The sequence below is a fragment of the Mastomys coucha genome, unplaced genomic scaffold, assembly GCF_008632895.1.
Source record: "Mastomys coucha isolate ucsf_1 unplaced genomic scaffold, UCSF_Mcou_1 pScaffold5, whole genome shotgun sequence".
In the NCBI taxonomy this organism is placed as follows: domain Eukaryota; kingdom Metazoa; phylum Chordata; class Mammalia; order Rodentia; family Muridae; genus Mastomys; species Mastomys coucha.
Genome location: NW_022196911.1, coordinates 91,868,611 through 91,889,632, shown reverse-complemented (window position 1 = coordinate 91,889,632; position 21,022 = coordinate 91,868,611). Strand labels below are relative to the sequence as shown.

Sequence of the window (21,022 nt, the reverse complement as noted above, 5' to 3'; positions counted from 1 at the left end):
ACTGGTGGCTCTGTGTCGTGTGCCTTCATAATGTTTAGCTGTGGGCAGCCTCCCAGAGCTCCCACATTACCAACTCCTAGGTCTGGAGGGATGCAGCAGAGCAAGCATGGAGGAGAGAGCACGATTGTTTGTTAGGAGAAATGGCCATTTATTACAGTTCCTTTGGCATCCTGATCTTGGTTCAGGTGCCTCTTTATGATTTCACTGTTGAAGTTCCTGTCAAAGGTGTGTGGGAGAGAAAAGCACTGGTATCCACAGGTGAAGAGGGTGTGAGAGTGGGAGGCAGGGCAGTGGGTTCTGAGCAAAGGAGACCAGCTTCTCTACCCTAATGGGAGAGAGCATGCATGTTGTTCTTTATATTGTTTTTATTAAACTCATAAAATAGGCATTTAGAAATTAGAGGCCGGGGGGGACTGAGTACACTTCTTCCCTCTATTGTGGCCTCGCGCTGTCTCTCTAGTTCCTTTCTAGAAACAGTCCCACAGAATCCACCAAAAACCTTGATCCCTGTTCACTTTATCCTTGCAACCTGCCTTGTTCCAAGTGGACATACAGACTGTGTGCACATCTGCTGCCCAGAGGTGTGAACCTTCTTGTACTGGGTACAGGAAAAGCTTTCAACCTGGGTGTGGTCCCTGGCCTTTTAATAGTGTTGTGACTTTAATCAGTTACTATAAAGGGCTTTACAATTTGTTAATACAGAGTGGTATGAGTCATAGTTGGGATGGCTTTGGGCTCATCAGCTTCCCATTACATCTTCCAAGGAGAAGAAAATGGTGGGGAGCTAGGAACCAGGTGGGGCTGCTGGTGAAGGGGACTTGAAGGTGTTGATTCAGAGTTAGCATTTATTCTGCCTCTCCCAAAGGCTCGGTCACTTGGTCAGAGAAATCTACTGTACTAGAGAGAGCCTACCTAGCATTAAAGGGCAAAGGATGATCGTTCAGAGAGCTAGATTTCCTCATCTTCTAGGACTTTGAAAACAAGTATTAGGCCATTACAGGAGCAGGGTTTTTTGGCGGGGGTGGGGGTGGGGGGGCACCTGTGTATTTCCTCTGTATTTCAGTGGCTTTTCTTCCTGGGGTGGAACCCTAGCCTTGCTGAATGCAAGGCTCTACTACCAAAGAGAACACTCCCAGCTTGGGGTTTTAGTCTTTTTAAAATTTTATTTCTTTTTATGTGTATGGGTGTTTTGCCTGCATGTATGATAGTGTATTACCGTGCATTACCCATGGAGGCCATGAGAAGGTGTCAGTTCCCCTGGCTGGAGGTATGGACAGTTGTGAGCTGCCATCTTGGCTGGTGCTGTGTCTTCTGGCAGAGCAGCCAGTGCGCTTAGCCACGGAGCCATCTCCCACCCTCTTTACTCTGCAGCGTTTTCCACTTCAGTAACCTATTGGTGTAAAAGCAGCGGGGCACCCAGTGATCCCCACGATGAGAGGCAGGGGCAGGAGGGGATCCATCCTCATTCACACTGAGTCACAGGCCAGCCAGGGTAACTCCATGCCTGTCTGAGGTAATCAAGCCCTTGCATTCTGTTGATCACCTTGAATGAGCAGCTTCCTTGCCATTACACCTAGGAGGAATGCTACCTGTCTAGTTCTGTGCTTTCCTTTCTCAAGAGGACTAGGTTCCACACTGTCAGCAGCCTGGGGTGTGAGAGGCTATTTCCCAGTCAGTCACTGGCTATTCCTTGTAGACACGCATTCATCTACTGCATGCCACTTCCTTTGTTAGATACCTGAAGTAAAATAAGGAGCAAGTAAAAGAGCAGCCTTAGGTTTAGGGCTTTTCAGAAAAACTTCAATAAGTGACTCTCACCACAGCCCTGCACGGTTTTTATTTATTGGGTTTTTATGTAGCAGCATTGGATCTCTCTCAGTCAGAGGGATTATTGGAGTGGGGGGAGCCTCAAAGAGGGAGGTACTGTGTTTAAGAGGAGGAGGAATGGCTCCTATCTGGCCTCTGGTGCTTTCCCTTAGATGCAGGAGAGCTGTGGGACTGGTTGGGGATTGTGCACTCAGATGGAGGGGTACATTACCCCCAACTCCAGAGCTTGGACAGAGGGAGGGGTGGCGGCTAAACTGGATTTTGGAGTATAGGCAAGAAAAATAAAGTAAGGAGAGTTGGTTGTCTGGCAGGGAGGTGCTTGTGGGAAGCTCATCTCCTGAGAGTGGAGTTGGCATTCAGTGGGAGAGTGAGGCAGGGAGAGTTGAAGCACTCGTTCTGCTCTTAGTGAGCCCCCTGAGCAGTATGTGGGGGGCCACGGGCCAACACTGGTCCTCCTCCAGTTGGAGGGGCTTATGTTGAGTATCTAACTTAGTTGCATGCTGTTCTAGGAGACTGACAAAGCAGCCCTGTGTGGTGTGGTTCACCCCTGTAATTCTAGGGCTTAGGAGCTAGGACGAAGGGTGCTCTGAGTTCAGAGCAGCCTGGGTTACTGAAGAGCCCCATCTCAGCAAGCAAGAGAACTACAAAGGTGCATGTGCTTGCCTTCACCACCTCGGCTACAATACTGGAAAGCTCTGGAAGTGCACAGACCAGCTACACAGCCGAGGGCCTTGCTAACCCAGGAGTGCCCGAGAGCGGTCCCTAACACAGGCTCATTTTTATTTGAGCTTTCTTGGAGTGGGATAAGCTTTTGCAAAGAAAAGCACACTTGACATATACCTGTCCCTCCCTTGAGCCTTCCTCCTTCCCAGGCTGAAGGAAACAAAAATGGTGGGTCTTCGCCTATGTGAGTAACTACCTTAGGAAAAGGGATTTTGTAGTGGGATCCAGGGGTCACTGTTTATTTCCGGGCCTCTAGTCTCCTCACTCGGATTCTCTCCAGAAACTTGATGAAATGACCAGGATAGAGCTGTGCAGACCCTTCCAGCCTTTATTGGCTGCCTGCTCCCTGTTATTTATTTATTTACTTAATTGATTTCGTTTTTTGTGGGTAGTCGGGGTGGAAGCTGGAGCCTGGGTTCAGGGCACACTGAGATGGCCTCCTCTTCATCCTGCAGTTAGGGATGAATCATAATTCCTTGTTTGTTTGTTTGTTTGAGACAGGTTTTCTCTGTATAGCCCTGGCTATCCTGGAACTCACTCTGTAGACCAGGCTGGCCTCGAACTCAGAAATCCACCTGCCTCTGCCTCCCAAGTGCTGGGATTAAAGGCGTGAGCCACCACTGCCTGGCAGAATCATAATTCTTAACTCATACATTGGCTTCTAGGGAGCAAGAATCCCATCACCCTGTTTCTCTGGGAAGCAGGAACAAGCCTTATGTTGTTACTGGCCATTGCTTTCCTGGGCTACTCAATCTCTCTGAGCCTCTCTTGCCACCTGGAAATGGAGAAGTTCACATCAGCCTCATGTTCCAGGTTCATAGATTTTTGTATGGAAGAGACCTTGTAAACTCAGTACATGCAAAGCTGCATCATTAAAGTTGCATATTAGTAACATAATTGATGACACCCCAAAGAGATAGGTCTTTAAACTCCCTCACACCCTACTTTAGGATGACTTCAATTATAACTTTGCCATCAAGCTTCCCGGAATGCTCAGGGCCCCTAAGTTCTGCCCCACTCCCAGATCCCATTTCTGCCTTGTCCGTGGGAGGTCTCCCTATCCTAGTCCTGCTACCTTGAGCAGCCCGGACGAGGTCCCTTAGGATTGCCGCCTCCAGGGCCATCTCCTCCCCAGCCTCAGCGGCCCCACTTCCACCCTCTTCCCGGCTCCCTGCCTGCTTGCCCGGCTCCCCCTTAAATGTTTGCAGGCCGGTTAGCAGGCGAGAAGCCCCCTCCCCCACAGGACCACCTCAGTCACGGCCCTGACCACGGGGAGGTCGGGTCTGGATTTACTAAAGAACCCCGGAGGGGGAGCCTGCCCCGCGCCGGCAGCCTGGCTCGCCGATGGGGTCGGGTTTCGGCCGGTGGCTCTGCAGAGAGAGGGAGGGAGGGAGAGGGAGAGAGACAAAGGGCAAAGTCCCGGTCCCCACCCCCACCCAAGCCCCCAGCGCGGCCCCTCCCCCACGGGCCCTGCGAGGCGGGCCACCGAGGGCCGCGGGGGCCCCTCAGGACCGGCTGAGCGTCCCCGGGGGCCCAGGGCGCCTCGGTGCGTGAACATTCTAGACTGTGGCAGAGGGATGGGGGCACAGCACACCCTTGGCCCCCTTCCTGTGCAGTGCAGCAGCCCACCCAGGGGCTGGGGTGAGGCGAAGAGCTGGGGCGCAGGCCGGGCCTCTCAGCTGCTCGGCCTTCTCCATTGCGCGGCCTGCAGGCCTCCCCTCCTCCCCCCAGCTGCCGCCGCCCTCCCCCACCTCAGCTGCTGCCGCCCTTCCCCGCCGCTGCCTCCTCGGTTGCCCGGACTGCTCAGCTTTCCAACCCTCCCTGGCAAAAGGCTGTGTCCAGGGCCTAGGTCCTCCGAGCTGTTGAAGACCCGCCTTTCTTCCTTGTCAGGGTGGCCGAGAGCCATTTTGGAAAGCGTTGGTGGTCCAGCCTCTTAATAATCTCTGAACCTTGGGAAGAGGGCCCTTTGGAGGGCATTTTGCTTCCCCCCACCCTAGTCCCAGCAGAAATCAGGATGGGGCGGAATGGTGTGGAGAGTTCTAAGAACTTGAGACCAGTCCTTAGCACATACTCTTAGTGAACTTGCTCACCACCAACAGGTATTTGTTGGCGACTGGGGAGGACAGACCAGAGTCCTTTCTACTGATAAGATAAATTATTTTTTAACCCTAAGGATTTTCAGCATTATGCTAATCCCTTTTCGCCAGGACGGGGTTTTGTGTTATCTGATTTCTTTTGAGATTGGCCTGGCTTCTTTGCTTGCTTCTGAGAACTCCACTTCAGAATCATTATCTTGAGAGAGAATTCTTTCCAAGGTTTCCTTTCATTGATGCTTCTCCCTCAGCCCAGCCTCTGCGCTCCCCAGTGCTAGATCCGTTTGGCTCCTAGGTTTCCTGAAGAGATGTTGGGTGGTGGGAGCTAAGATAACACATCCAATCGAGGAGTACTGGGGGATCAGCGAGGGTCTGCCAGCTTATTATCCTTCCCCACTTCCTTAGGAAGACCCAGGAACTTGGCATCAGGCTGACCAGGGTTTGTGAGGCCAGTGCTCCTAAGGGAATCCCTGTACCCACACAGGAGGTTCGTGTGGGCACTTTCTGTTATTGTACCTTAAGCTTTAGTAAAGGTTTCGTCCTCACTCAGCCACCCCCAGGTTCTTCTTGCCTCCCTTTTCCCACTGTTTAGCTCCACTTGGCCAGACCCCTCCAGTTAAAAAGTTAAAAAGTAAAATTCTATTCAAAGCCCAGGGTTGGGGGAGGAGGTAGCAATTGGCTCCAGCAGACCTGGAATTTGCCTAGAAGGCGATCAGCTATCTCAGAGCTTCTGTTCTAGCTTCTTCCGGGACTGCCCCTTGAGTAAGGGGTGGGGGTGGGGACAAACGCAATTTAAAAAAAGAAAAAAAAAAACCCTTTGGGCTTTCTTATCAACCCATTTATTCCTGAGTGGATTAGGTATTTCCGAGGCTGCAAGGCTCTCTTCCTCCAGCTAGCACCTCCCCCATCACTCCTTTGCCTGTTCTGGATGGAGCTTGTAAGAGAACTTTGACTACTCTTTCCCTCTCTGTAACAGATCTCTGACAGCCACCCAGCCGTATTATAGGGTAGTTAGCTATTCTGCAAATTAAATCTGGTGCCCAAATTAGAGCCGCATGCAGTTAAAAGCCAGTTGGCAAGCATTTAACCATACAGAATATGGGCATTTTTCCTGCTCTTAAGGTCCGGCACTAATGGTTTCTGCTGTGTTAACACTTGTCTGTGAACATGCAGCGCCATTTCACAGCACACACCAGCCTGGAGAGCAGAGTTCTAGTCCCGCTCCCAAGTTGGCTAGTCCTGTTAACTCTGAGCCTTGACCTCCTGTCTATGAAATGATGGGAGAGTTTATAAACTATCCATTTAGCCTTCCTCTTCTCTCTGCTCTGAAGTACAACTCTGATTCCCCTTAGCCAGAACTTCTTGGTAGCAACAGGTACGGAGGTAGCATGTCCTATAAGAAGTCCAGCGAGTCCCTGGACTCGCTGTGTGAGTCCCTGGACCCCCCAATGTGGCATTAAACACACAGGTTCCTCCCCTCCAGAGGAGGGGAAGTTACCATTAAGCCCAGAGGAGCAGGAGCTTGCAGAGGGCTATTTCCTTATGTCTAGCATTAGCTAAGGAATTAGGGTACGCATGGGACAGTGTGTGTGCTATGTACGTTTAAAGCTCAAAGGCTTTTGCTGCCAAACCCGATAGCCAGAGTTTGAACCCCAGGACCCACATCTTGAAAAAGAGAACCAAACCTATCTGAGCATGTCATCCAACCTACACATGCATGTCATGGCATGTGCAATCCCCCATCTCCACCCCATACACACACAAAACAAATAAATGAAATTTTAAAAAGTCTTTAAAAGGCAGTGTGCACATAGGTGTATTCCAGGATGTCCGTGCCTTCTGGGCGCGAGAGTGTGCGTCTTCTCCTCCCTCTCCCTCTCTCCTTCCTTGCCGTGGTGATGGCATCTGCTTTGGTTCCAGACCTCTTACTAGCTTACTTTTACAGTCCTGACCCGAGGCTAGCTACTCAATAGAGTGCCCGCTGGCTGCCTGGCCTGTCTGGCTGCCCTACCTCTGGATTATCCTGGCATGAAGCCCTGGGCATGGAGCCAGTTCCTCCTCCCTTCCCAGCACCACCCTTTTCTCAGCTACTGCCTGGCCTGGAGGGTGCCAGGCCAGCCTTCTTTAGAAGTTTTCTGGAGTCCTCTCTGTACCAACCCCTGTGTTGGTACCAGCTCTCACTTTGTATGTGGTTAAGAAGGATGGGAAGGTAGTATTGACAGTCTGATGATCTGGAACACCAAGGACATTTTGGGAGAGCCAATGATGAACAGGCTCTTAGTTGGAAAGGGTCCAGAACTGGAAAGGTGCTTTGGTTCCTGGGTTAGTCACTTAGGGTCCTTTGGTTGAAAACAGCAGAATTACCTACCTAGTAGGCACCCATCACCACTCTCCCAGTCCGAGGTCTGCTCCCTTTCCTTTCCAAGCCAATGAGCTGGCCTGGACACCACTGGACTAGAAACTCTTAAGAGAAAGGCCATTCGCCCGGGCAGTCTGCTCAGCACGGTTTGACAGTGTCCAGCACCATGGAGTAACAATAAAGCTGAAACCACCCAGGGAACCAAGAAACACAAAATCTATTAGTGTGTATTCACACATGGAAGTTTTGAATTACAGTCTCCACCTTTAAAAAAGGTTAGGTGAATGGGTTGGGGGCACGTGCCTGTAATTCTGTAAATAGCACTCTGGAGGCTCAAGTAAGATTATTGGGAGTTCAGGCCAGCCCAGGCTACATCATGAGACTGGTGTGTGTGTGTGTGTGTGTGTGTGTGTGTGTGTGTGTGTGTGAGAGAGAGAGAGAGAGAGAGAGAGAGAGAGAGAGAGAGAGAGAGAGAGAGAGAAAGAGAGAGAACTACAAATTTGTTACCTTTTTAAAAAAGCCCAGTGAGTCCTTCAACTCCCAATTTGGCGTTAAACACAGGTAAGTAAGTAAGTAGCCCAGGCTAGTCTGGAATTTAAAACATTGAGCCTCAGCCTTCCCAGTGCTAGGATTACGGGTTTATACTAGCTTTCCCAGCTTTTTTGGGTGTGAGTTACCACAACCAGCTCTTAGATATTTTTTGACCAAATATATCAAAAAGATCATCATTCCAACATGGAATCAATATTGCAATTACAGAAATTTTTTTTTCTGGTTTTGGAGGAGATAACTAAAGTCAGGAATATGGTATATTTTATACAGAGAGAAAAAAAAACCCAAATATATGTCTGAGGTGGCTTAGTGGAGAAAAGGAGCATGCCACCAAGTCTGGTGACCTGAGTTTGGTTCTTCAGAAACCACAAATCCTAGACAGTTGTCCTCTGACCTCCACACATGAGCACTGTGTATGTATGTCTCTGAATGTCTTTCTCTCCCTCCCTTCTCACACAAAATGGGTGTAAGAAGTGTTCATTAAGCTGGGTGGTAGTGGCACACACCTTTAATCCCAGCACTTGGGAGGCAGAGGCAGGCAGATTTCTGAGTTCCAGGCCAGCCTGGTCTACAGAGTTCCAGGACAGCCAAGGCTACACAGAGAAACCCTGTCTGGGGGGGAGGGGGGGAAGAGGAGAAAGGAAGTGTTCATTAGAGGTTGTACTGACTTAACATGTAGAATCCACAAAATCCACAGGCGAAGAATAGAGAGACAACTCAGTGCATACTGAACAATGACATAAAGAATTATATATTATATTAATCCTTAAAGTAAAGTAACGATTCAGTTCTCAGTCGCACTTAGCCATGTTGGAGGTCCTCAGCACGTGGAAACCACCAAAATAAACTGTGGAGTTAGAAGGACTCTTTCCATAAATGTCAAGGAAAGTCATGAAAGCCAATTTTTTACATGTTTAAAATTTTCTTAGTGTGTGTGTATATACTATACACACAAGCAGGTGTGTGTGGAGGTCAGTGGACAACTTTGAGGAACAGGTCTGGTCTTCTGCCTTATTGGGTCTCTATTTTCTTTCCCTTCACTCAAGATCTAGGGGCCTTAGAGACTCCCTAAAGTCTCACCTTGTGTTAGGAGCAGTGAGGTTATAGATACAACTGAACCCCAATAACCTGGTTTAGATGGCATGGTGTATATACAGATTTGAGCATCCTTGTGGCTTGCTTTTGGGCTGGGCTGGGGGCTAGATAGGGTCTCACTATGTAGGCCAGGCTGGCCTTGAATTCAGAGAGCCACCTGCCTCTGCCTTCCAAGTATATGTATGTGTATCACATGCATTCCTGATACCCATAAAGGTCAGAAGAAAGCATTAGATGCCCAGTAACTAGAGTTACAGATGGATGTGAGCCACGAGGTGGGTCCTGGGATCTAGGCCCTGGTCCGTTGAAAGAGCAGTCACTTTTTTTTTTTTTTTTCAGAGACAGGGTTTCTCTGTGTAGCCCTGGCTGTCCTGGAACTCACTCTGTAGACCAGACAGACTGGCTTCGAACCCAGAAATCCGCCTGCCTCTGCCTCCCAAGTGCTGGGATTATAGGTGTGCACCACTGCCGCCCAGCGAGCAGCCACTCTTAACTGCTGAGCCATTCTCCAGCCCTCCCTTCAGCTAGCTCTTTTGCTGCATTCAGTTAAATCAGCAAAACCACCACTAGTCGGGCAGTTATTTTAACTTATGAAATGCTACTTGGTGATGGGCCAAAAGGCGAGTACCCTGTTAGTTATCTGCATCTGTAGCTCCCTATCTCCCCATTGTCTGGGGCTGTGAGAGAGACACCTACAGGCTTCACTGAAAACTTGGATTTCACTTACCTGAAGTTTGATGTGTGGAAGTGTGTGAGGGTCTTTTTTTTTTTTTTAAGATTTATTTGTTGTTATATGTAAGTACAGTGTAGCTGTCTTCAGACACACCAGAAGACGGTGTCAGATCTCATTACAGATGGTTGTGAGCCACCATGTGGTTGCTGGGATTTGAACTCATGAAGAGCAGTCGGTGCTCTTACCTGATGAGCCATCTCACCAGCCCAGTGTGTGAAGGTCTTAACTTTGGTCTTATGAGTGGGACTGTCTTGAAATTCTGCACAAATTGCTTGTATTTTTTTTTTTTTGGTGGAGAGTGTTTTTAGCTCTTACCATATTCCTAAAAAGAAGAAAAGCTAATAGGCAGTTACTTGGACCATTCATGTACAGTAAATCCTTTTATTAAGGAAAGTTGCCTATAGGTAGACAGGCTGATCCCTGGCTGGGGATACAAGACACTTGAGATCCGCCCTCCCCAGAGTATCAAAGGCTTGACTTGAGTGAGCTTGGGGTGGGGTGGATGTGAAGTTCCCAGTTTAACCTTGTTTTCCAAGGAGATGAAAGTTTAGGCTTGATTTAAGACTGGAACCTCTGCAGATAGACTGGATTCTAAAATGTCACCACCTTTCCCCCACCTCATGCAGCTTTACCACTGTGGTTTAGGGAACTACTTAATGTAGGGAGGAGAAGCCATCAACACTTTCGCTCTGGGTATGGAGGTGAAGGGGGTACTTAGTGAGAACATACAAGTTAAGACCACTGACTGCTCATCCAGAGGATTCCTGGCTTTGCCCTTCAGTAATTATGAAAGTCAGACAAGATAATTCATTTCATATTTTAATCTCAGGGCCCTGGGCTGTCAACCAAAGCCACCGAAAGCACGTGCAGTTCCATAAGGTGGACCTGGCAGGCACTCCTAATTTCCGCCAGCCCCAGCCCCCAGTGTGTGTACTGGGTGATGGATGTATGGCATTCTTTTGTCTCTCTGCCTCTTTAAATCTCCCCTGGCCTGTTTCCCCTGGCGTGACCTCCCTGTCCTCACACATCCCCAGGTCGGCTCTGCAGGGGCCGGAGGTGAGTTTCCTGGTTACCACGTGTCCCTTGAGCTGCCTCCAGGCTGGATCCCTGATTGAGGGTCAGAGCGAGCAGAGGACATGGGGAAGCTGCTGGCTGTTTGCACTTAGGAGCCATTTTGACTGTTGCAACCATTGCCTTTAATGGCCACTCCTGGTGGTTCGATCTCTTCAACGGGTTTAGCTGCTAGAGGGTCAGGGCAGTTAATGAGTTTCTCCTGGTTCTCTCTCTCCTTGCTGGAGCGGGGCTTGGGCCTTCTGGCACTAAGAAAGTGCTCAGGTGTACTGTCCTTTACCTGTAGGACATAAGCACTGCTCAGCCTGGCCTTGGTAGACCCAGGGTGATTGGGGCAGGGTCAGTGTGGCAGAGGTGAAGGAGTGGAAGTCCTTTCTGTCATTGTGAACACGTTTATTTAGATTCTGTAATGACTGTCACCGTCCCGGGTCTCCTTTAGAATACTGTTAGGGGCTTGTTGGCCTTGTTCTCCCACCAGGAGAAACTACGGGGGAAATGGGAGTTGTGCTCCCCACTCATCAGGAGCTCTAAGCCAGCGGTTCTCAACCTTCTAATGCTGGGACCTGTTAATACAGGTCCTCATGTTGTGCTGACCCCAAACCACAAAATTATTTTTGTTGCTACTTAGTAGCAAATTTTGCTACTGTTATGAACTGTAATGTAAATACCTGTTCCCCTGCTCCTAGGGGACCCCTGTGGTGAAAGGGTAGGTAGTTCTATGGATCCCCAAAGAGTTGCAAGCCACAGATTTAGAGCCACTGTAAGCCCTTGGCATACCAGCCTAACCCAGCCAACTCTGGGCCTCTTGTGTGTGGGATGAATAAGTTATCCAAAGGGGTTGTAATGTAAGCAAGGGAATTTAGGTTACAGGTCCCAGCATTGCCCTATGCGGTTTGGGCCTGAAAGGAATTAGATAGCACCACACTCAATGGAAAACCAGGCTTAGAAGACAAAGGTCCTTGGATGCCTCAGCTCTTCCAGGCCATCCCCTTGTGTTTTAATCAGGGCTGGGGGCTTTGCTGAAAAGGAAGTCTGGGAGGAGCCTAGAGTGGGTTCCCAGGATGGGGTGTGTGTGCCCTAGAGGGATGGGGGTGGGGCTGCTGGGATGTCTTTCTTTCATTGGTTGGGTAGACCTGCCCTCCTTCCCCTCCCTCTCCTGGAACATTCCAGAAATTCCAGCCAATCTGCCTGCCATTGCTTTCTGGATATGGATTAACATCCTTGCAGAGATTGGATTTCACTGCTACCACCCTGCTCCTGCCCTACTGAATAGAAGGCCCCAAACAGAGTTTGGACAGGCAAGTTTTGGCCTTTGACCTGGGATTGCACTAATGGGCTGTTTCAAACTAGGCTCCTGTTCTTGTGTTGCTTTATGCCTTGTTTCTTCCTAGGCAGGCAGCTCTCATCTTCCCTCCATCCAAAAGGATTTGCTGGAAGGAGGTATCTTGGGCTGGGCTACTCCTGCTGTTGAACCGGGGTACTGTTCATTACCCCCCCAGCTTCTTCACCCATCTGAACATACTCGGTGTATCTCTTTGGTTAGCAAAGGTGTTTTGTGAGAGATCTTACAAGGGAGGTCCAAAGCCACCTTTTGACCAATCCTTGGATCTGGTACCTGATGGGATGAGGTCTAAGGACTCAGAAATGACTTGTTGGCTTCCCGTGCCTGTGTGTCTGACACAGAGCACGCCTCACACAGCTGGATTAGGCGTTGACTTTCTGGTCCTCCTGCCAGTACCGTGGATGCTGGGATTACAGGGATTTGACACCATGCTTACTTATCTGTGCAGTGCTGGAACTTTGAGCTCAGGGCTTTGTGTCTGCCAGACTAGTACTGTGCACGCGGAGTTATGTCTGTCTGTCTTTCCTCCCTTCTGCTATCACTGCAATGCCACCTTCCAACTGGCCTACTACCACGTACTGTTCCACAGACTGGCCTATGCAAGTATCTGTCCTGCTTGAGACTGGGGGGGGATCGTGGCTCATGCCTTCAGACCCAGCTGAATCTAGATGTTTCCGATCCTCACTGTATATACTCTAACTTTGTTAGGTCAAGTTCACAAACCATAAAGATTCTCCTCTAAGCAGATCCACCTTTCCTTTAGCTTTTTATTATTTATTTATTTATTTATTTATTTATTTATTTTGGTTTTTCTTTTTTTTTTTTAAAGATTTGTTTTATTTTATTTTATGTATACGAGTACACTGTAGCTGTACAGATGGCCATGAACTATCATGTGTGTGGCTGCTGGGAATTGAACTCAGGACCTTCTGCCGGCCCCTCTCGCTCAGGCCCCGCTTGCTCTGGCTCCCCATAATTTACTGCAGCTGTCTTCAAATACACCAGAAGAGGGCGTCCGATCTCATTACGGGTAGTTGTGAGCCACCATGTGGTTGCTGTCATCCGAACTCAGGACCTTCAGAAGAGCAGTCAGTGCTCTTACCCGTTGAGCCATCTCGCCAGCCCTATTTTGGTTTTTCAAGACGGGGGTTTCTCTGTGTAGCCCTGGCTGTCCTGGAACTCACTCTGTAGACCAGACTGGCCTCGAACTCAGAGATCCACCTGCCCCTGCCTCCCAAGTGCTGGGATTAAAGGCGTGCGCTACCACCACCCAACTTATTTTTTCTTTTTCAAGACGGGATTTATCTGTATAACCTTGGCTGTCCTGGGACTCATTGTGTAGATCAGGCTGGCCTCGAACTCAAGAGATCCGCTTGCTTCTGCCTCTTGAGTGCTGGGTTTGAGGAGGAAGAGGTCGAGTTAGGGTCAAGGATAAGGAGCCGAGGCCACCACTGCTCCACTCCTTTAGCTATGTCATCCCAGATTTTTCCCTGATGTAGCTTGCTGACAAGGAATTTCAGACTAAAGTGGATCAATCCCAAAGACCCTTCTTCTATTTTACACTACACTCTGCTTTGGTAGAGACTGCCTGGGAGAACTAATGTCCAACTTATCCATAGTTAGGACATTGCATTCCTTTTTTGCTTGCCCCACCCCACAGCTGAATACCCACTCATCTGGTAGGCCACTGAGGGCTGAGCATACGTGACTCAGCATTATTTCACATTGTGTACACTAGTATTTTGTCTTCCTGTATGTCTGTGTGCCATGTGCATGTGATGCCTCTGGGGGCCAGAAGAGGGCATCTGATCCCCCTCATAGAGGGTTGTGACCCATCCTTGGCCTGCTGGAAATTAAATTCTAGATGCTCCTAGAAGAGCATCTAGTACTCTTAACTGCTGAGCCATCTATCCAGCACCCTGGATCTTGTCTTTGAACTAAAGGTTTGTACTGGATCAAAGATATACAGAGATCTAAATGACAATTGACTAACTCATCAAGTCAATTTAAATGTCTTAAACTCCAGGATTAAGGTATTGATTTGGGTGGTAAGCTGATTCTCTGCCTCACTCTAGGCCTTAGCCCCAACCTGTATTTCTCAAGGGAAATCATTTTTTTCAGAGCCATTTGAAAGCTGGGATGGCGTAAGTATAGTATAGTCACCTGGGAGAAAAGAAGTGGTCCTGACGCTGGGCTGTGTATGTTGATCATGGGAAAACCTTAACCATTCATAGATACATCTATTGTTACACTTTAAGGACTTATTCCAAGTCTTTACTAAGCGCTTTACAAATGCTATCTAATGCTGTTTACCACCTGTGAATGGGTATTATCCATGTTGTACAAAGGGGGAGACCGGGTCTCCAAGAAGTTAAGTAATCTCCTAAAGATCAGTGCTAATTAGTGGTTTAGATCTCTAGCTTTGCCAAGGGCTTAACCACTGTACTATTACCTTATACAATTGTTTGCATATATTGTTTCCCTTAATACGATGTGAGCACCTGGGCCAGGCTTTCCGCCACTTTGGTTCATTGCTGCGCCCCGGCTTGCAGTAGGTGCCGGCTAGAGGAGTTAGTCGGCTGGGTTAGTCACTGTCTTACTTGACTTTGGATTTGCTTCATTTTAAATTCAGTGTGTATGTAACCAGTGAGTCAGGTGCTCAAGGTGAGCTGGGGTTCAAGCAGTTGTGAGCTGCCTCTCACACGGCCCTAGGAGTGGGACTCCAGTCCTATCAGAGCTCAGGCACCCTTTCTCCAGCCTTCTGACTTTGTTATGATGGAGAGCACGTGGGACCACCGTCGCAAGCATCAAAACAATATGTTCAATCTTGTGCTGCCGTTATGCTGAGCACATCTGGTTCTGAGTTCCTCTCTGTTCGCAGTTGGGCTTATAAGGTGATGCCTCATCTGCTCAAGTCTGCATCCTTATTGGGGTTGCTATCCTTTTTTTTTTCCCCCCTCAGATGAGGTTTCACTCTTTATTCTGGCTGTCCTGTAATTAACTGTGGAGATCAGGTTGGCTTGGAACTCACAGAGATATGTCTGCCTCTGCCTCTTAAGAGCTGGGATTAAAGGCAAATGCCACCACTCCTGGTTTAGGTTGCTGTTTTAAGGGCTGGAGATTGATCTAGCATGTGCCAGACCATGAATTCAGTCCCTAGCACTGGGGAGAGCCACCATCCTGTGATTTTGGTGAAATAACAAGCTGGGACAAGGATTAGAAACTGCCAGGTCACGGGCCTGAAGCATCTGGAATTGTCTAAATCTTCTTTTTCCCCTTTCTTTTCAGGAGTCGGAAAATACAGATTCGAAATATTCCACCTCAGCTCCGATGGGAAGTAAGTGTCTGGAGAAGTTAATGCACAGGTTTGGTGGAGTCTGGTCACGGGACTCTGCCCAACTGAGTTGGTAGAAACAATGACTGGGTATCAGGTTAGTGGGGTCTGGGACAAGAGGCATTAAGGAGGTAGGAAGAGTCTTTCTAGAACTTTCTAATCTGCTTCAGAAAGGTCCAGAGCCAGGTGCCTTCCTGCAAACACTGATGCCATCAACTTGTGGGTCCCTAAGGAATGGAGCTTCAGGCAATGGATGTCTGGTTCCTGCTGGTGCCCAGAGCTTTGGGGTAACGGGCTCAGGCCCCCATGCTCAGACACCTTTTTCCTACCTTTCCAGGTGCTAGATAGCCTGCTGGCTCAGTACGGTACCGTGGAGAACTGTGAACAAGGTAAGACTGACAAGGAGTCTGGGGTCAGATCCACTGGGAAGACACAGAAGATGGGGTATAGTACTTCTGCGCATGTGCTCCAGCATTCGTCCTACTGTGCGTGGAACCATGAAACTGGGCTACTGTGTGATGGGCAGTCTGAACACAGATTTTTTTTTTTTCCTTCTTGTTTTCAATGAGACAAGAGATCTGAAGTTCGTAGGACAGTGTGGTCTGTTGCTATCATACCACATAGTAAGGAGTACTCCTGATGTACTTTTCCATCCGTCCATCTGTCTTCCATCGTCCCTCTGTCAATTAGTCAGTCAGCCAGCCAGCCAGTCAGCCCACAAGTCAGCTCTCCCAGGCCTCCCTTCCCTGTGGCTCTGAAGGCCTTGGGAACGCATATTCTCCATTCAGTGAGACTCCTCCCCCCTCAGTCTTCTGTCTCTTTCCCCCACTTTCCTTTTTTTCTGTTGTTTCCTCTCCTTTGCCCTCCTTTTCTCCACCTTCCATTTCCCTCTTCCAGGCTTCATTCTTCCCATCTGCTATTATATTCTGAGAGCATGTGGTTTCTTATCTTTCAGAGCCTGCTGATTTCATTTCATTGAGTAACCCCCTGCTTTCATCTAGTTGTCTCAGATGATAGCACTTCAAATTTTTATGACTAAGGTGTATTCCTGTGTGTGTGCTGTGGTTGGGGAAGGAGCACCACCAGTGCCTTTCTTCCATGAGAACGGTGTAGCAGCCCACTTGTGAAGCTCTTCAAGAAGCACCAGTTGCTTTGTCTGACATTTATGGTCTTTTAAAGATTCATTTATTTATTACATGTAAGTACACTGTAGCTGTCTTCAGACACACCAGAAGAAGGCGTCAGATCTCATTACAGATGGTTGTGAGCCACCATATGGGATTTGAACTCAGGATCTCTGGAAGAGCAGTCAGTGCTCTTAACTGCTGAGCCAACTCTCCAGCTCTCACTACGGACCTGCTCCTGGTAGCTGTCTTCAGACACTCCAGAAGAGGGCACTAGATCTCATTATGGATGGTTGTGAGCCACCATGTGCTTACTGGGATTTGAACTCAGAACTTTCGAAGAGCAGTCGGTGCTCTTAACTGATGAGCCATTTCTCCAGCCCCTTAAGTGTTCATTTTTAAAGTCTTTGTGAGAAAGGGCGGGCTGTACATGCCTGCATTACCTGCCCAGCACTGATGTACTTCATGCTCTCCTCTAATCTTCTAACTTGCCTTTCATCTTAAAGGACAGGACAAAGCTGATTTGCTAGTAGTTGTTGCCCAGCCTTGCTGCATCTAGACTATGAGTTAGACAGACTGGGTGGCCACTCCGAACAGGCAGCTGTCTGCCACCTCTAAACTCACGCTCTGTCAGGCTGGCCACCTGACTCTATCCTTGGAACCCACATGGTGGATAGAGGGAGCTGACTCCCTAAATTTGTCCTCTGACCTCTACTCATGTGAACACAGACAGACATGAAATAATTTTAATTGGTTAAAAACCAAAAGGATCCAGCAAACCTGTACAAGGGTCTCACCAGCCCAGGTTGCCCTCAGAAACAGTCCTGCTCAGGGATTGGCACCCTGCACCACCACACTCTGCTCAACTGTCAGGTTTTCTTTCAGTGTAGGCAGAGTTTGCAGTGTAGTCCTGGCTGGTCCTATGCTCCTCACTCAGCCCAGGCTGCCCAGGAGATCTCAGCCACCTTTCTTCCTGTGTGCACCATGTGTGTGAGTGCCCAGAGAGGGAGTAGAGGTACTGAAGGTTATGAACCGCCACGTGCGTGCTGGGATTAAACTGTGACCTGTGGGCGGGCAGCCAGTGCTCTTAGCCACTGAGTCATCTCTAGAGTTTTTCCTGTGTTTGTTTGTTTATTTATTTATTTATTTAGGTTTTTCAGGACAGGATCTCTCTGTGTAGCCTTGGCTGTCTTGGAACTCACTCTGTAGACCAGGCTGGTATTTGAACTCAGAAATTCGCCTGCCTCTGCCTCCCAAGTGCTGGGATTAAAGGCGTTCACCATCACCACCCGGTGTGTGTTTTATTTTATTTTATTTGTTTTGTTTTTTTTGAGACAGGGTTTCTCCGTGTAGCCCTGGCTGTCCTAGAACTCACTCTGTAGACCAGGCTGGCCTGGAACTCAGAAATCCACCTGCCTCTGCCTCCCAAGTTCTAGGATTAAAGGCGTGCGCCACCACCGCCCGGCTGTGTGTTTATTTTTTAAACAAAGCCTCCTCTTACAGCTCAGTATAGTCTTGAACTCTTAACTTTCTTCTCTCATCTCCCAAGTGCCGAGACTGCAGGCATACACTGTATTGCCTTGCCTGAAGTTCTTCTGTCTCTTTTAAATGTAGTAGCTCTGCTCATTACTGAAGTGGTAAGGGCAGGGTCATCCTTAGCTGCATATTGAGCTGTAAGCCAGCCTGAGGTATTTAGTGAGTCCCTGTCTCACAAAGCCAGAGGTTGACAATGTGTAAGCATGTGTAAAGGCCCTGGGTCCAATCTCCAGCAATGCAAAGTTAATTAACAAAGGTGATAATGAATCCAAGCTCAGCCCTGAACTCAGTTCCCAGCAATCACATGGTGGCTCACAACTATCTATAACGTATGTGATCTGATGCCCTCTGCTGGCATGCAGGTGTACATGCAGAGAGAGCATTCATATACATTAAATAAGTAAGTAAATAAATAAATCTTTTTTAAAAAAAAACCCAAGTCCAAGCTTTTGGATGGAAATCATCCTTGGGACCCATAAGCATGGTGGCCTGATGTGTCCCGTGTACATCGTCAAGAAGTTTGGAATATTTGAGCCTGGAATTCCTTCTCTGGAAAAATGTGTGATATCCAAGCTTATAGAATAGATTTAGATAATTCCAAATCTCTTGAGCCATTGAGAAAGAAACTAAAAGCCATTTTTTTTTCTTGACTTACTACCTCTGTAAATGGCTAATCTCACCCATTGGGTGTTGCTTGTTTGCTAATTGAACTTTTCCAGGGTTAAGTTTGCTTCCAGTGCTTTGTGTGTTTGTGTGTGTGTGTGTTTTTGGGGGGGGGGGTGTTTTGCCTTGCTGTGCAGTTACTACGTCTGACAGCCAGACTAGCTTGGCTTCCAGTGTCTCTGTCTGTGAATGTTTCTCACTGGTCCTTTGAGTGTGTTCTCAGCTTGGTATTATGCTGCTTCCCTGGTGACCTACAGACAGGTTGGGGTTTGTCAACAGAACTCTGACTCTGATGGACTGTTCTTTTGTCTCCACAGTGAACACAGAAAGTGAGACAGCAGTGGTCAACGTCACCTACTCCAACCGGGAGCAGACCAGGCAGTGAGTACCACAGAAGTGGGGTTGGGGGGCCTCTGAGGGGTCATAGATAGGGGAGGGATCAGTGGGTGGATCCAGGCAGGCTAGAATTTCTAGCTGGCTTCTAGAATTGGTTCAGCTAGCCCTAGGATCCCACAAAAGGTCTTTTAGGGTTATGTTTCAGAAATCAGAAATTTCTCAGTAAAAATGATCTGCAGGGAGAGGGGGATGACTGGAAGAAGAGCTGGTTTCTGGGTCCCTAGGAACACCAGAATCCTGTACTGTGTTGATGGTGCCATCTTTTGGTTATGAGGAGGAACTACCTTGTTCAAAACTGCATATACTTCTGTTTTTGAGATCATAGTGGCCTCTTAACTTGCTTTGGTAGCCAAGGGCAACCCTGTTTCTACCCCATTTCCAGAGCATTGCAATTATGGGTGTGGGTTACTGTGGTTGCATCAGGTGTGATGCTGGATGCTTAGGAGCCTGGCTGATGTGTTTCTAGGTCCCTTGAGTCCCCACGACTATCACAGGTCCCAGCTCCTTAGCCCTTAGGTTCAGTCTTTACTATTCTCACTCCCTGAAGGGGTCAGAACACATGTTGTATACATTGATTGTTTTTAGTTCTATCTATTGGCACATTTTTTCCCCCATGTTTCAGCATCTTCCAGTCGTCTTAAGTGGAAGATTTTTGTGAACCATAAATCCCAAGGAAGCATGTGGCATCGCTGTATCAGCTACTTTCCCCTTAGTGTCTTCTCTCTCACAGACCAGAAGGTTCCCTAGTGATGGAGGGGTAGCAGACAGATGGTTAGCTCCACAGTATCCCCAGTGTGTTCCCATCTATAACTCAGTAGGTGCTTTGGGTAAGGAAGGCACATGGTGTGGTTGGCGTGAGTTGGAGTGACCATTGGACTACCTGTTCCTAGAGCCATCATGAAGCTAAATGGCCATCAGCTAGAGAACCATGCCCTGAAGGTCTCCTACATACCTGATGAGCAAATAGCACAAGGTCCTGAGAATGGGCGGCGTGGAGGCTTTGGGTCCCGGGGCCAGCCCCGACAAGGGTCACCTGTGGCAGCAGGGGCTCCAGCCAAGCAGCAGCAAGTGGACATCCCCCTCCGGCTCCTGGTGCCCACGCAGTATGTAGGCGCTATCATTGGCAAGGAGGGTGCCACCATCCGAAACATCACAAAACAGACCCAGTCCAAGTGAGTGTTGGGAAAAGGAGGGTGGGTGCAGGGAAGAGTTGGGGCCTGGGGCAGCTCCTGGAAGCACATGGTTTGGACATGGAATTGTTGCTTTGGGCATGGATGGTCACTGTTGCCAGTGTTCCTTTACCTCTGTGTTAGAGTTGGGCGAACGAAGAGGCAGATGAGAGTCTGGGTTCACGGTCTCCAGAAGGAAGAGCTGTTCCTATCAAGTTGCTCCGGGATACTTAATCCCATGAGTTGGAATTAGCCACTCGTCGGTACTCTGTGATTAAGTAGCCACTTAATAGTTACAAGCTACACAGCCTGGCTTATGTCTCTTTGACATAAGTCATTATGTCTCCACTCCCATTGTAGTACAGCCACCTGCTTTCCTATTATTATGGGGAAGAGCAGCTCAGCTCGAATCCTTAACATACATAGTAAATGACTGTCATTTACTTGTAGTTGGGAGTGTGTCTCCCAGATAAGTTGTTTGTAAAAGGACACTAGATGGAGAAAAATAACTTCAGCCTCACACAGCTTGGGAGTGTCCCCATCCAGTGGCTGTGAGGTGGCCTGCAGTGTCTTCTCAGAGGTGGGTTCCCAGGCCCCTTACTGACTTTCCTGGTTCTATACTTGACAGGCCCCATTCCAAAGAGAGTGGATTCTAGGCTCTTAATTGACATGAGGTGGGGGAAGTCCCATGTTATTGGAGACAAGTAACCAGTTTTCTCCTGTGGTCCTCAGGATAGATGTGCATAGGAAGGAGAATGCGGGAGCTGCGGAGAAGGCCATCAGTGTGCATTCAACCCCTGAAGGCTGCTCCTCCGCATGCAAGATGATCTTGGAAATTATGCACAAGGAGGCAAAGGACACCAAGACGTAAGATTGGGACTGCTGGCAAGCGGGTTTTGTTTCGTTTCTTTGTTTGTTTTTCCTTTCGGCGGCTCTAGGAGGGAAACCCAGGGCTTTCTTTACACATGCCAGACAGAAAGAAGCTCTGCTGCTGAGCCATAGCCC

At 48.6% G+C, this 21,022-nt stretch overlaps 1 protein-coding gene across 2 annotated transcripts in view; it reads left to right on the top strand.

Moving 5' to 3' along the window:
* The window catches only part of Igf2bp1 (insulin like growth factor 2 mRNA binding protein 1), a 46,935-nt gene that overhangs the window by 10,129 nt on the left and 15,784 nt on the right, over positions 1–21,022 (top strand). For both annotated transcript variants that reach the window (XM_031350952.1, XM_031350951.1), the window contains exons 3-7: positions 15,084–15,132; positions 15,467–15,518; positions 18,770–18,833; positions 19,739–20,020; positions 20,750–20,884. In XM_031350952.1, coding sequence (XP_031206812.1) covers positions 15,084–15,132; positions 15,467–15,518; positions 18,770–18,833; positions 19,739–20,020; positions 20,750–20,884 — 582 coding nt within the window. The remainder of the gene's footprint in view (positions 1–15,083; positions 15,133–15,466; positions 15,519–18,769; positions 18,834–19,738; positions 20,021–20,749; positions 20,885–21,022) is intronic.